Source organism: Callithrix jacchus, chromosome 19, assembly GCF_049354715.1.
Source record: "Callithrix jacchus isolate 240 chromosome 19, calJac240_pri, whole genome shotgun sequence".
Classification (NCBI taxonomy): domain Eukaryota; kingdom Metazoa; phylum Chordata; class Mammalia; order Primates; family Cebidae; genus Callithrix; species Callithrix jacchus.
Window position 1 is genome coordinate 8,960,185 of NC_133520.1, and position 13,447 is coordinate 8,973,631.

A 13,447-nucleotide genomic window follows, 5' to 3' on the forward strand; every position below is an offset into this window, starting at 1 on the left:
ATTGCGTTTCTCTCCTACTGTACGTTTAATTACTCAGCACGTGTTGTTCACTCTAACTTCCAAATCTCCTGGATGCAGGCCAGCTTCATGTGTGTGTGACCTGAGCAGCTGCACCGGGCTCTGTGCTTAGTTTAGTGCTCTGCCGTTGCTGTCTTGAAATTATTAATAATTAAAAAAAAAATTGGAGGCCGGGCGCGGTGGCTCACGCCTGTAATCCCAGCACTTTGGGAGGCCGAGGCGGGTGGATCACGAGGTCAAGAGATCGAGACCATCCTGGTCAACATGGTGAAACCCCATCTCTACTAAAGATACAAAAAAATTAGCTGGGCACAGTGGCGCGTGCCTGTAATCCCAGCTACTCGGGAGGCTGAGGCAGGAGAATTGCCTGAACCCAGGAGGTGGAGGTTGCGGTGAGCCGAGTCGCGCCATTGCATTCCAGCCTGGGTAACAAGAGCGAAACTCCGTCTCAAAAAAAAAAAAAATTGGAGTGTGCTAAAAATACATATAAAATTTACTATTGTAACATTTTTCAATTTACAGTTCAGTAATGTTAAGTATATTCACATGGTTGGGCAACCAGTCTCTTTTTTTATCCTTGCAAAACTGAAACTCTGTACCCATTAAACAACTGCCCCATGTCAATTTCCCATCAGCCCCTGGCAACCGTCATTCTCCTTTCTGTTTCTGTGAATTTGAACTTGACTGTAGATACCTCATATAAGTGGACTTGTGCAATATTCGTCTTTCTGTGACTGGTTTATTCCACTTAGCCAAGGACCTCAAGATTTATCTGTTTTAGCATGTATTTGAAATTTCTTCCTTTTAAGGTGGAATAATATGTTCTTGTATGCATATAGACTTCATTTAAAAAATATTCTTGGCCGGGCGCGGTGGCTCAAGACTGTAATCCCAGCACTTTGGGAGGCCGAGGCGGGTGGATCACGAGGTCAACAGATGGAGACCATCCTGGTCAACATGGCGAAACCCCGTCTCTACTAAAGATACAAAAAATTATCTGGGCATGGTGGCGCGTGCCTGTAATCCCAGCTACTCGGGAGGCTGAGGCAGGAGAATTGCCTGAACCCAGGAGGCGGAGGTTGCGGTGAGCCGAGATCGCGCCATTGCACTCCAGCCTGGGTAACAAGAGCGAAACTCCGTCTCAAAAATAAATAAATAAACAAACAAACAAATAAATAAATAACTAAATAAAATATTCTTTCATCTGTCGATGGAAACTTGGATTGCTTCTGCTTTTTGGCTATTGTGAATAATGCCATGAACATGAGGTACAAATTTCTCTTCAGTACGCTGCTTTCAAATCTTTTTAACTTGTTTTTTTTTTTTCTTGAAACGGAATTTTGCTCTTGTTACCCAGGCTGGAGTGCAATGGAGCGATCTCGGCTCACCGCAACCTCCGCCTCTTGGGTTCAGGCAATTCTCCTGCCTCAGCCTCCTGAGTAGCTGGGATTACAGGCACGCGCCACCATGCCCAGCTAATTTTTTGTATTTTTAGTAGAGACGGGGTTTCACCATGTTGACCGGATGGTCTCGATCTGTTGACTTCGTGATCCACCCGCCTCGGCCTCCCAAAGTGCTGGGATTACAGGCTTGAGCCACCGCGCCCGGCCCCACTACTATTTTTCACATGTAAGATATTTTGGATTTGTCATCCCAATATCCAAAATAATGGGATATTTTTATTATTTTCATTTTATTGTTTTTTTTTGTTATATTTTATTTTTATTATTTTATTTTATTTGTTTTTGAGACAGAGCCTTGTTCTGTTGCCTGGGCTGGAGTGCGGTGACATAATCTCAGCTCACTGCAACCCCCACCTCCTGGGTTCAAGCAATTCTCATGTCAGTCTTCCAAGAAGCTGGGCTGACAGGTGTGTGCCACCATGCTCGGCTAATTTTTGTATTTTCAGTAGAAACGGGGTTTTGCCATGTCGGCCAGGCTGCTCTCGAACTCCTGGCCTCAAGCAAGCCATCTGTTTTTATTTTCTGCACCACATTTCCTTCTCTATATTTTTTGCCCTGTGCTTTGAGATTCTGCTTCTATTTGAGCTTTTGGGGAACTAATTAGGTTTTCAGCAGTGACAATCTTTTCCCTTCAATTTGTCTACTACATCTTTGAATTGAAGAGGTCTTATTTTTAGTTCCAGAAAATAATTAGCTGTAATCTTTTGTTCAGGTTCTATTTCCTAGAAGCTTCCTGTCCTGTGTATTCTGCTTGTTGTTTCTCTCTGGGGCTAGTCTTCCTAAGTGCAACACTGTATAACTTTGCCTTCACATGGCTAGCTTCCTGTCCTGTGTATTCTGCTTGCTGTTTCTCTCTGGTGCTAGTCTTCCTAAGTGCAACACTGTATAACTTTGCCTTCACATGGCTAGCTTCCTGTCCTGTGTATTCTGCTTGCTGTTTCTCTCTGGGGCTAGTCTTCCTAAGTGCAACACTGTACAACTTTGCCTTCACATGGCTAGCTTCCTGTCCTGTGTATTCTGCTTGCTGTTTCTCTCTGGTGCTAGTCTTCCTAAGTGCAACACTGTCCAACTTTGCCTTCACATGGCTAGCTTCCTGTCCTGTGTATTCTGCTTGCTGTTTCTCTCTGGGGCTAGTCTTCCTAAGTGCAACACTGTACAACTTTGCCTTCACATGGCTAGCTTCCTGTCCTGTGTATTCTGCTTGCTGTTTCTCTCTGGGGCTAGTCTTCCTAAGTGCAACACTGTACAACTTTGCCTTCACATGGCTAGCTTCCTGTCCTGTGTATTCTGCTTGCTGTTTCTCTCTGGGGCTAGTCTTCCTAAGTGCAACACTGTACAACTTTGCCTTCACATGGCTAGCTTCCTGTCCTGTGTATTCTGCTTGCTGTTTCTATCTGGGGCTAGTCTTCCTAAGTGCAACATTGTACAACTTTGCCTTCACATGGCTTTACTCACCCTTGGGACCCAGATCTACATCCTTAGTGTGCTTTCAGCGGCAGCCATTCAGTGAGCTAGAAGAAGACACATAGGGCTGGGTGCAGGGACTCACACCTGTAATCCCAGCACGTTGGGAGACTGAGGCAGGCGGGTCACCGGAGGTCAGCAGTTTGAGACCAGCTTGGCCAGCAGGGCAAAACCCTATCTCTACTAAAAATACACAAATTAGCCAGGTGTGGCAGGCACCTGCAGTTCTATCTACTAGGAGGCTGAGGCATGAGAATTGCTTGAACCTGGGAGGTAGAGATGGCAGTGAGCTGAGATTGTGCCACTGCATTCCAGCCTAGGTGATAAGAGCAAGATTCTCTCTCCAAAAAACAAAAAAATAAACAACGCAAAACACACACACGTAACTGGGTGCAGTGGCTCATGCCTGTAATCCCAGCACTTTGGGATTCCAAGGCAGGCAAATCAGTTGAGGTCAGGAGTTCGAGACCACACTGATCAATATGGTGAAACCGCTGTCTCTACTTAAAAAAAAAAAAAAAAATTACCCAGGTTTGGTGATGTGCACCTGTAATCCCAGCTACTCAGGAGGTTGAGGTAGGAGAATCTCTTGAACGGGGGAGGCTGAGGTTGAAGTGAGCCGAGATGGCACCACTGCACTCCAGCCTGGGTGACAGAGCAAGACTGAACTAACAAGAAAATGAAGGAGAAGGAGAAGGAGGAGGAGGAGGAAGAGGAGGAGGAGGAGGGAGTGGAGGAGGAGGAGAGGGAAGAGAGGGACAGGGGAAGGAGGAGGAGAGGGAGGAGAACACACATACAGCTGGCAAGTTGTCAGTTCCTTGTCAATAAAGAAACCCTTTAACTTCCAGTCTCCTCAGCTATAGGGATGTGCTCTGCCAGCCTCAGGAGTAGGAAGGACCCAGCCCGCTTCTCCAGTTCCCTCCATGCTCCCCACCTAGGGGCCAAGGAAACCAAAAGATCCCCCCAAGTACACTTACACAGGCTGTGGCTCCCCTTCCTCTAAGAAAACCCGTAATTCACACACTCCGTTCTCCGGCGCAGAGCTTTGCTGCGGGTCCTCACTGTCTGGTAGGATCCAGAGTGGAGCAGGGTTCTTTCAAGGCTTCTATGCCCCTGCTGTGGCAGAGACTCAGGCCTTGTCCATATCCTCCAGAATGCACCTGCCCGCTGCCCTCTCAGATGATGCATTCAGGAGAGCTGCTTGGTAGCTGCAGTGGAGCAGAAGGACAGTATCAGGGACTTAGGTTCAGTCTCCGTCTTCCTGTAAAAACTATTTAAATGCTTGTTTTCTTGGTTACTATTAAAAGTTACATTATTTTTCAACAATATAATACATGTACTTTTTTTAATAGTAAGAGAACCAAAAAGACACAATTGACTCCTAGCTGTATACCCATATGGCAGCCACAAAGACGTGCAGATGTGCTGCTCATGACTGTTTAAGAGAGATGTGCCACAGGGAATGCAACTGACTGACAGCCTTCAGCTGTGAGTATCTCTAGGATCTGCCTCAGCTGTCTTTTTTTTTTTTTTTAGAAAGGTTTTCGCTTTGTCCCCCAGGCTAAAGTGCAGTGGTGCCATGTTGGCTCACTGCAACCTCCGCCTCCTGTGTTCAAGCAATTTTCCTGTCTCAGCCTCCCAAGTAGCTGGGACTACAAGCACCGGCCACTATGTCTGTCACCATGCCCGCCACCACAAAAACTGACTATATTTATTTTATTTTTTGAGATGGAGTCTTGCTCTGTCGCCCAGGCCGGATTGCAAAGGTGCAATCTTGGCTCACTGCTATCTCTGCCTCCCGGGTTCAAGCGATTCTCCTGCCCCAGCCTCCTGAGTAGCTGGAATTACAGGTGCGTACCACCATGCCCAGCTAATTTTTGTATTTTTAGTAGAGACGGAGTTTCACCATGTTGGTCAGGCTGGTCTCAAACTCCTGACCTTGTAATCAGCCCACCTCAGCCTCCCAAAGTGCTGGGATTACAGGCGTGAGCTACCGCACCCAGCCATATGTCTTACCTTTTTTACTACTGTATCTATTGATTTGAAAAACATGAGTTAAAATCTCTCAGAATAATTGTATATTTTTTATCAAGATTTCACATTTTAATTACTTTTGGCTTGATATATTTAATGCAATAATCTTTAGTATATACATAATTATGACATATTTTCTTTGCAGACTGTGTCTTTTATTGCTATTAATGTTCTTCTTTATCCTATTTCAAGCTTCTAAACTTACATTCTACTTTGTCTGACACTATAGTTGCCATTCCTGATTTCTTTTTGTTTGCATTTTGTCTAGAGTTATTTGTCCATCCTTTTATTGTTACTTTGTCACCTTAAGAGTGATAAATTGATATATCTGATATTTATAACCAAATATACTTATTTTCAGTGTTTACTGTATCAAAAAGTTTCTATGTCTCAAATTGCTAAAATTATCCTGTTCATACATAGTAAAATAACTGATGTGCTTCTTTCTTTCATTCCATTTTTATTTTTATTAGTTACTTTGATTTGTGGTTTTTCTTTTCCCTTTTCATTGTTTTTGGTGGTGTAATAAAATTCTTGTATAATTCTTGTGGGTTTTTTGTCTTTATTTTAGTGTTGGTTTTTGGGGAGACAGGGTCTCACTCTGTCATCCAGGCTGGAGTGCAGTGGTGCAATTATGGCTCACTCCAGCCTCAACCTGGGCTCAAGCGATCCTCCCACTTCAGTCTCCCCAGTAGCTGGGACTACAGGCATGTACTACCAACACCTGGCTAATTTCTGTATTTTTTCAGAGACTGGGTTTTGCTACATTGCCCAGGCTAGTCTCAAAATCCCAGACTCAAGCAATCCGCCTGCCTTGGCCTCCCGAAGAACTGGGATTAGAGGCATGAGCCACCATCCTCAGCCTTTTCTCCTTGTTAATTTGAGATTTTTACTATGCTTTCCCATTCCTGACAGTTCTCTTCTCTTCTCTGACATTTATAATCAAATATATTTCCTGACTATTTCATCCAAAAAGATGCCATCTGCCCCCACCCAGATGCAGAACTTACCACTGTTCTCCCTCCCAAAGAATATGAAATCCTTAGAATGTTACTGCTCATTCTACATTTTTTCCTGCCCCCCAAAAGATGAGACCCAAGAGTTGTTTTACTTCCCTTCTTTCTCTTGCCTGTATCCTTAGGTTTTGCTGAGATAATTTGGTACCTTTAATTTTGACTTTTTAGTAAATTTTCTCTTGCAGAAAATATTTTCTACTTCAAACTTGAAATCCGACCTAGATAATCCCACTCCATCATCATCTATTTAAATTTAGTATATATTGCAAGGCTCATCTCTCATCATTGTTTCCATCTCTTTTCTTCTCTCTTGAAATCTCTGTTTTGATTTTTTTCTTATTTGACTGGAGTTCTTTCTCCAACATTTTCTTCAGATGGGATACATGAATGATTTATTATCTAATAACTTTCATTTCCCCATCAGGTGATATTTTTGAAGCAGTCATGATGTTTAAATACTAAACCAGAGACTGGCCAATCAATAAGAAAGGTGTGCCAGGCATTAACTCCTTAGTTGCTGAATCCTGTAGAACAGGGGAGGAGTAGAAAGGGCTGATGGTCCTAGAAAAGAAAAAAAAAGAAAGGGCTGGTGGGGAGATGATCAGGGACAAAACTATTGCATAGCCTGTGTAGAAATACTTTAATTTTTTTTTCTTTTTTTTGGAGACGGAGTCTCACTGTCTCCCAGGTTGCAGTGCAGTGGCACAGCCTCAACTCGCTGCAACCTCTGCTTCCCAGGTTCAAGCGATCCTCCCACCTCAGCCTCCCGAGTAGCTGGGACTACAGGCCAGGCGCGTGCCACCATGCCCAATTAACTTTTGTATTTTTAGTAGAGACGAGATTTCACCATGTTGGTCAGGCTGTTCTGGAACTTCTGGCCTCAGGTGATCCGCTCTGATTGTAGGCATGAGCCATCATGCCCGGCCAAAAATATTTTAATGTTTTAACAATAGGTGTGGCAAAACCATTGAGTTCTGGCTGTAACAGCCCTGATTATCAATTCTCTTTTTTTCCCCCAGGAAAATGGATATTTCATTATTTTATAGTTTCTAGTGCAACAGATGAAAATCCAATGGCAATCTAATTTCTTTTTCTTTGTAAATAATTTTTATATTTGATGTTTTGTAAGGCTTTTCTTTAACCACGATGTGTCTAGGTACACATCTTTTTTATCATAAATTCTATGTAATAGTTACTGAACTCTCAAAACTTGCAGCCTCAAATATTTCCTTAGGTCAGGGAAAATTTTCTCCATTGTTTAGTTACTGTCTTTTTCCCATCTATCCCTTTACCTATCCATTTGTGTACTCCTATTTTTATTAACATTCTCTATTTTTAGAGCGGTTTTATGTGCACAGCAAAAATGAGTCGGAAGGTACAAAAATTTCCCATAGACCTCCTGCCCCGACCTCCCCCGTTGCACACCCTACCACAGTAATGCATTTGTTGTAATCAACGAGCCTACACAGCCAGACCATTATCACCCTAAGTCCATATTTTAGGGCACACTCTTGGTGTACTTTCTTTGGGTCTGGACAAGGGTATAATGGTGTGTATCTACCATGATAGTATCATACAGACTAGTTTTCCTGTTCTAAAAATGCGCTATTTCTCCATTCATCCTTCTTTCCCACTACTATTTTTCTTTCTTTTTTTTTTTTTTTTTTGAGACGGAGTTTTGCTCTTGTTACCCAGGCTGGAGTGCAATGGCGTGATCTCAGCTCACCACAACCTCCGCCTCCTGGGTTCGGGCAATTCTCCTGCCTCAGCCTCCTGAGTAGCTGGGATTACAGGCACGCACCACCGTGCCCAGCTAATTTTTTGTATTTTTAGTAGAGATGGGGTTTCACCATGTTGACCAGGATGGTCTCAATCTCTTGACGAGCCACCCGCCTCGGCCTCCCAAAGTGCTGGGATTATAGGCTTGAGCCACCACGCCTGGCCTCTTTTCAATTTTTTATACCCAGAAGTGGAATTGCTGGATCCTATGGCAATTCTATTTTTAAGTTTGAGAGAATTGCTGTATTGTTTTCCATAGTGGTTGCACGATTTTATTATTTATTTAAAGAGAAACCACTCAGACTGCCTCCTCTCCCTCTTACTCTCTAAGAGGAAGAGAAGAACAATCATCAATGGCAAACAGCAGTTGCAGTGAAGCAACATCAAGAGCCAACTTCACGCTCCGGAGAGAATACTGAACCTCCTCCTTGTGGTTTCCGGGGCTGCACCATTTTAAAACTGTGTTTTTGTTTTTTAGGGGTAGAGTTTGCAGTGGCACAATCATAGCTCACGGCAGCTTCAAACTTTTGGGCTCAAGCAATCCTCCCTCATACTTGTCTCCCAAATAATTGGGACAACAGGGAACATGCCACCATGTCTGGCTAATTAAGAAAAGATTTTTGTAGATGCAGAGCCTTGCAATGTTGCCTAGGAGGGTCTTGAACTCCAGGCCTCAAGTGATCTTCCCACTTTGGCCTCCCAGAATGTTGGGGTTACAGATGACCATCATCAAGCCTGGCTTAAACGTTCTTGATAATTGGCTAGGCATGGTAGCTTACACCTATAGTCCCAGCACTTTGAGAGGCCGAGGCGGGCACTTGAGGCCTGGAGTTCCAGACCAGCCTGGGCAACATGGGAGAACCCCATGTATACTAAAAATATAAAAATTAGGTGGGTATGGTGGCTCATGCCTGTAGTCCCAGCTACTTGGGAGGCTCAGCCACAAAAATCACTTGAAACTGGGCGGTGGAGGTTGCAGTGAGCTAAGATTGTGCCACTGCACTTCAGACTGGGCAATAGAGCATGACTGGTCTCAAAAAAATAAAAAGTTCTTGACAATTTTTGAACAAGGGATCCTGCTTTTTCATCTTGCAGTAGAACCCATGAATTACGTAGCCGGTCCTGCCTGGGTGTTTCCACTTTCCACTTAGTCTAAACCACAATCTCATTTAGATTATTGCAGTAGCCTCCTAACTGGTCTCTCTGCTTTCTTGTAATCTCAAACACATCCAGTGATTCCTTTAAAACATATGTAGGACCTCCTCATTCTTCTGCTCAGTCTTCTCTTACGTCAGGGCCTCACTGATTTGCCCCTGCCCCATCACCTCTCTGGCTTCATCACCTCTTTCTCATTGCCCCGTTGCTCCTCTCCAGTCTTGCTGACCTCTTTGGTGTTCCTTTAATTCCCATGCTCATCGTTCCTTCTGCCCATGAAGATCCTCCTTCAAATGTCTGCATGGTTTCTTAGTTTCTTACATTACAAGATGTAAATGACTTGCTTCACCTGAGCCGTTGCTGCACACTTGGAGCATGGACGCTGGAAGGGCCGTAGCCACTGACGAGCTTCTACATGATTCAAGGACACAGAAGCTCTTGACTTCTGTAATTAAACAAACACATGCACACAAACAAAAAAAGTCTCTCAAGTCTATATCTGAAGCCAGTGTCTTGTATTTCCATAAATCCTAGCTCACGTGACATCTCTTGCTTAATTGCCCTTTAAACTGTTTTATGGCTTTATAGCAACCTATAAAAGGTGATTTCCAAATATGACAAGCGCCAGAGGGCTGAAGGGAAGAGCTACCCAGGAGCTGTAATCACAGAATCTACAGCTGCTCCCCTAGCAGCTCAGCCTTCCCAAGAAAGGGAGAGGAACTGCCAGGACACGGAGCCGCCATGGGGCGATACTCCGGAAGAAGCTTCCGTTTAATCCTCATGTGTGTCGTTAGCATCCTCCTCTTTGTGATGGAACTGGTGATCGCCTACGTTGGTAACTCCCTCTCCTTGGCCTCAGATGCTTTTGCCGTCCTTTCCCACTTTGTGTCCATGGTCATAGGTTTCTTCGGTGTAAGGGTCAGCAACATAACACAGCACAAGAAGAGCACTTACGGCTTTCTGCGGGCGGACGTTGTGGGAGCATTTGGGAACACCATTTTTGCAGTGGCACTGATGTTCAGCATCCTGGTTGAAGCCATCAAAAGGTACATTGCTCCCCAGAAGACAGAGGAGCCACTACTGGTTCTCGGTGCTGGAGTTGTCGGTCTGTTCTTCAATGCTCTTAACTATGTCATCTTCTTGGACTGCTGTTACTGCACAGCAGCACCCAAACCCCAGGGAGACATGGAAGCAGGTAAACAGCTTCTCAGAGGGTGGCAGTACATTTGATGGGAGTCCTGGTGGGTGTTGTCTGAGGGGGCCTTTGATGGTGCTATCCAGAGGGGCCCGATTCTTTGGGTCAGCCTCTTGTTCCTGTGATTTTACAATCGAACTTTCTCAGAAGACTTGCCTTTAATTTGAGGTTCCTTGTCAGTAGAGTAGCCTCAGGTTGCTTTAAAGCTGGGAGGACTTCTTGAATTTTTACTCACAGGGAATGAAAAAGTGTCTTTAGGCAGGCAGAGAGGAAGTCAAGGCACTAACCGTAGCCACAGAGAGAGCAATTGTAAAGACGATGGATGTGGCCGTCTCCTTTAAGTGATTCACTGTTGTTTACCCAGATGTGACATGGCTATGTCTTAATTTAAAATTAGTATTTTAATGTCCCCATAAAATATGTTAAAAAATACTGGACTACATAAGCAACTTACAAAGAGCTCAGTATATATTTGAGGAATGGTATGTAAAATGGAGAGAGAAAAAATAAGATAGTCCAGTAAATATGGCTATGTTTTGAAAGGAAGTATTTGCGCTTATTTATTGCACACATCTGATCTGTTTGAGAAACAGTACAACAATTTACATGTGAATCTTTAGGAGAGACTTAAGTGTGAGTACCCAAACTTATGAGATGATCTGTCAAAAGAATGGAATTCAATCTTGGAAGAGAACAATCAATCTAAAATATGCTTCTTTTTTAGATAGAATAGAGTTTCTTTAATTTATTTCCATAAGAGGAGTTTGTAAGTATATACGTATCAAAGATTCTTGCGGAAGAGAACTTTTCAGCGTTGCTTTTATAAAAGAAGTTATAGAGCATGAATAGATTCAAATGATGGTTCTAGCACAGGGCAATAGTCAAATTACTTCACCTCGCTTGTTTCCCTACCTGTAATATTCAGTCAATGAAGACTAAGAGAAACGCTAAGTAATTTATTTAGTATTTAATAGGCACTTGATAAATAATTTATTTTCTAAACCACAATGCAAGCATTTAAATTACATGATAATCCAGTATCATTTGATTTCTAATAGCTCACATGAATTTTATTTTTTATTTATTTATTTTTAAAATTTTTTATTGCATTTTAGGTTTTGGGGTACATGAGCAGAACATGCAAGACAGTTGCGTAGGTACACACATGGCAGTGTGCTTTGCTTCCTTTCTACTCACGTGAATTTTAAAACATTTCAAATATTTTTCTTTATTTGATGCTGAGGAGTTTTCTCTCAGGAGTTGGGCCATTATAAACTGAGTCTGGGGGCCTCAGAGGCTAGGTTGCATTTTTCATTTGATTCCCCATCCTTGCTGCCATTATAAGTTATGTCAGTTGGAGCCAGTCCTTTATCCTACCTCCGTCTCAATTTTCCTACCGGTAGAACATATGTTATGAGAGTATCTGTAGGATGTGCTAAATATAAAAATAAATTAGAAACTGGAGTCTGGATTTTTATTGGAGTTAATGAATCACTGAATTTGGGCCTCATCTTTTGTAAAGGAAAATTCGTTGTTAACTTGTGACCCTATGGTATGGCTACGTCAATCATCATGTGAAAATTACCACTCGAGCTTCCAGATCATGAATTGCACATATTTGATATAAGATAAATATACATTTTTTATTACTAGGTATAAATTTAAGGCAAGAGAGATGATTTCACATGTTTAGTGTTGACATTACCATTATATTTTTGATTGTCACACTGCAGTTCTAATTTTGCCTTTATTCCTGATGTATGATACTTATCTGCATATAACAAAAGCAGTTTAGGCAAAAGTTCTGACCAATCTGAAACTTGTATACACCCATAGTTCTATTTTTATAAAATGGAATTATTATTGGATAGGTCTTAGTTAAGCTTTTGTTTGGGAAGTGATGTTCTCCGATGTGTATCATCATGCTGAGATAACAGGAGGCTCAAGACAAATATTTCACTACTCCAACCATGTGGGTTTATTTCTTTCCTTTTTCTTTTTCTTTCTTTTTTTTTTTTTACCTTTTATTTTTAGTAGTGACAGGGTTTCGCCATGTTGGCCAGGCTTGTCTTGAACTCTTGAGCTCAAATAATCCATCCACTTGGCCTCCCAGAGCATTGGGATTATAGGTGTGTGCCACAGTGTCTGGCCCAGCCATATGGGTTTCTACTGTCTTAATTCTAGGGTATCTATTTTCTTTTGAAGTATTTGATGCTATATGTACTTTAAATAAGTGATAGGTACAATACACATGTGAGTCATGCTTTAATATTCATGTTCTATGTTACCATTACTATTTTGGCAGCTTTTGGTGTTGTTAAATTCTTCTGTTAGAAATTTTAGCCTGGGTACAGTGACTCATGCCTGTAATCCCAGACTTGAGAGGCTGAGCTGGGAGGATCACTTGAGCCCAGAAGTTTCAGGCTGCGGTGAGCTAGGATCAAACCATTGCACTTCAGCCTGGGTGACAGAATAAGACCGTGTCTCTAAAAAAGAAGAAACAAAAAAAAAAAAAGAAAAGAAAATTTAGTGTTTAAATTTGCCACGTTCCTTTAGGATAGCTCTTTAGCTTGTTAGCATTTATGTCTCGTGTTACGTATTTATCACCTTTTCTGAACCATACATTTTTATACTCTTCTAAATTAGTTTAAAGAGTAAATATTGCATCAGACGACCCTTATAAATTGACATGAACCCGATATCAATTGGCTCACATTTTAAGAACAAATATGATTAATCCATCCATATTTATAAAAGGAGTTATAAACTATGAAAGGGAAAGACTGTTGACTTCAAAAGATTCAACCTAAACTTAGGATGAAGAATTTCTGTAAGTCTAAAATCCTAGCTTAGAGCACATGGAAATTCCTATAAATAACTGCTGGTACCTCCTGGCTTCAGGATCAGAATCCAGTACTATATCACTTCTTTTGTGGAATCTCTAACTGGAGTTTTTGCTTAACAAGCCTTCAGTCTCCCCGGTTCTGTGGATCTTTTATCTGTTCTGCTTATCTATCTGGTGTACAAATAGAATTCATTATATTTGATGTTTGAGCTCATAGGAAAGTAAAAAAATAATCAAGACCACTAACTTCAAATTAAATATGATAGAACAAATGTATATATAGGTAAGACTTTAAACATCCCTGGGATTCACGAAAAAAATTATACCGGAGAATCAGACATATAGAACCAGTAAAGTTTTAAAACCTGGGAGAAAAGCATGTCTGGAAGATTTAGCTGAGATGAGAAAACCTGAAAGTCTTAGATTCAGATCCCACCCTGACTCTAAAAGGTGGGAGGAAGCTCAGGTGATGGTAGAG

At 42.1% G+C, this 13,447-nt stretch overlaps 1 protein-coding gene, 1 long non-coding RNA gene and 1 other non-coding gene across 4 annotated transcripts in view; 1 reads left to right on the plus strand and 2 right to left on the minus strand.

The window, feature by feature from the left end:
• Window positions 1-8,067: 8,067 nt before the first annotated feature.
• LOC118149643 (small nucleolar RNA U3) lies at window positions 8,068-8,279 on the minus strand. The gene has a single exon (XR_004737202.1). It is a non-coding gene; the product is annotated as a small nucleolar RNA U3 (small nucleolar RNA).
• Window positions 8,280-9,552: 1,273 nt separating this feature from the next.
• SLC30A10 (solute carrier family 30 member 10) overlaps window positions 9,553-13,447 on the plus strand; it is a 46,837-nt gene continuing 42,942 nt past the window's right edge. Inside the window, exon 1 of one of the 2 annotated variants that reach the window (XM_054248160.2) lies at window positions 9,553-10,124. In XM_054248160.2, coding sequence (XP_054104135.1) covers window positions 9,671-10,124 — 454 coding nt within the window. In that variant the 5' untranslated portion in view covers window positions 9,553-9,670. The remainder of the gene's footprint in view (window positions 10,125-13,447) is intronic. The other variant, XM_078356533.1, reaches the window with a different exon arrangement.
• The window catches only part of LOC103789187 (uncharacterized), a 29,874-nt gene continuing 27,616 nt past the window's right edge, over window positions 11,190-13,447 (minus strand). Inside the window, exon 4 of the long non-coding RNA XR_013529686.1 lies at window positions 11,190-12,610. This is a non-coding gene — a long non-coding RNA (uncharacterized LOC103789187). The remainder of the gene's footprint in view (window positions 12,611-13,447) is intronic.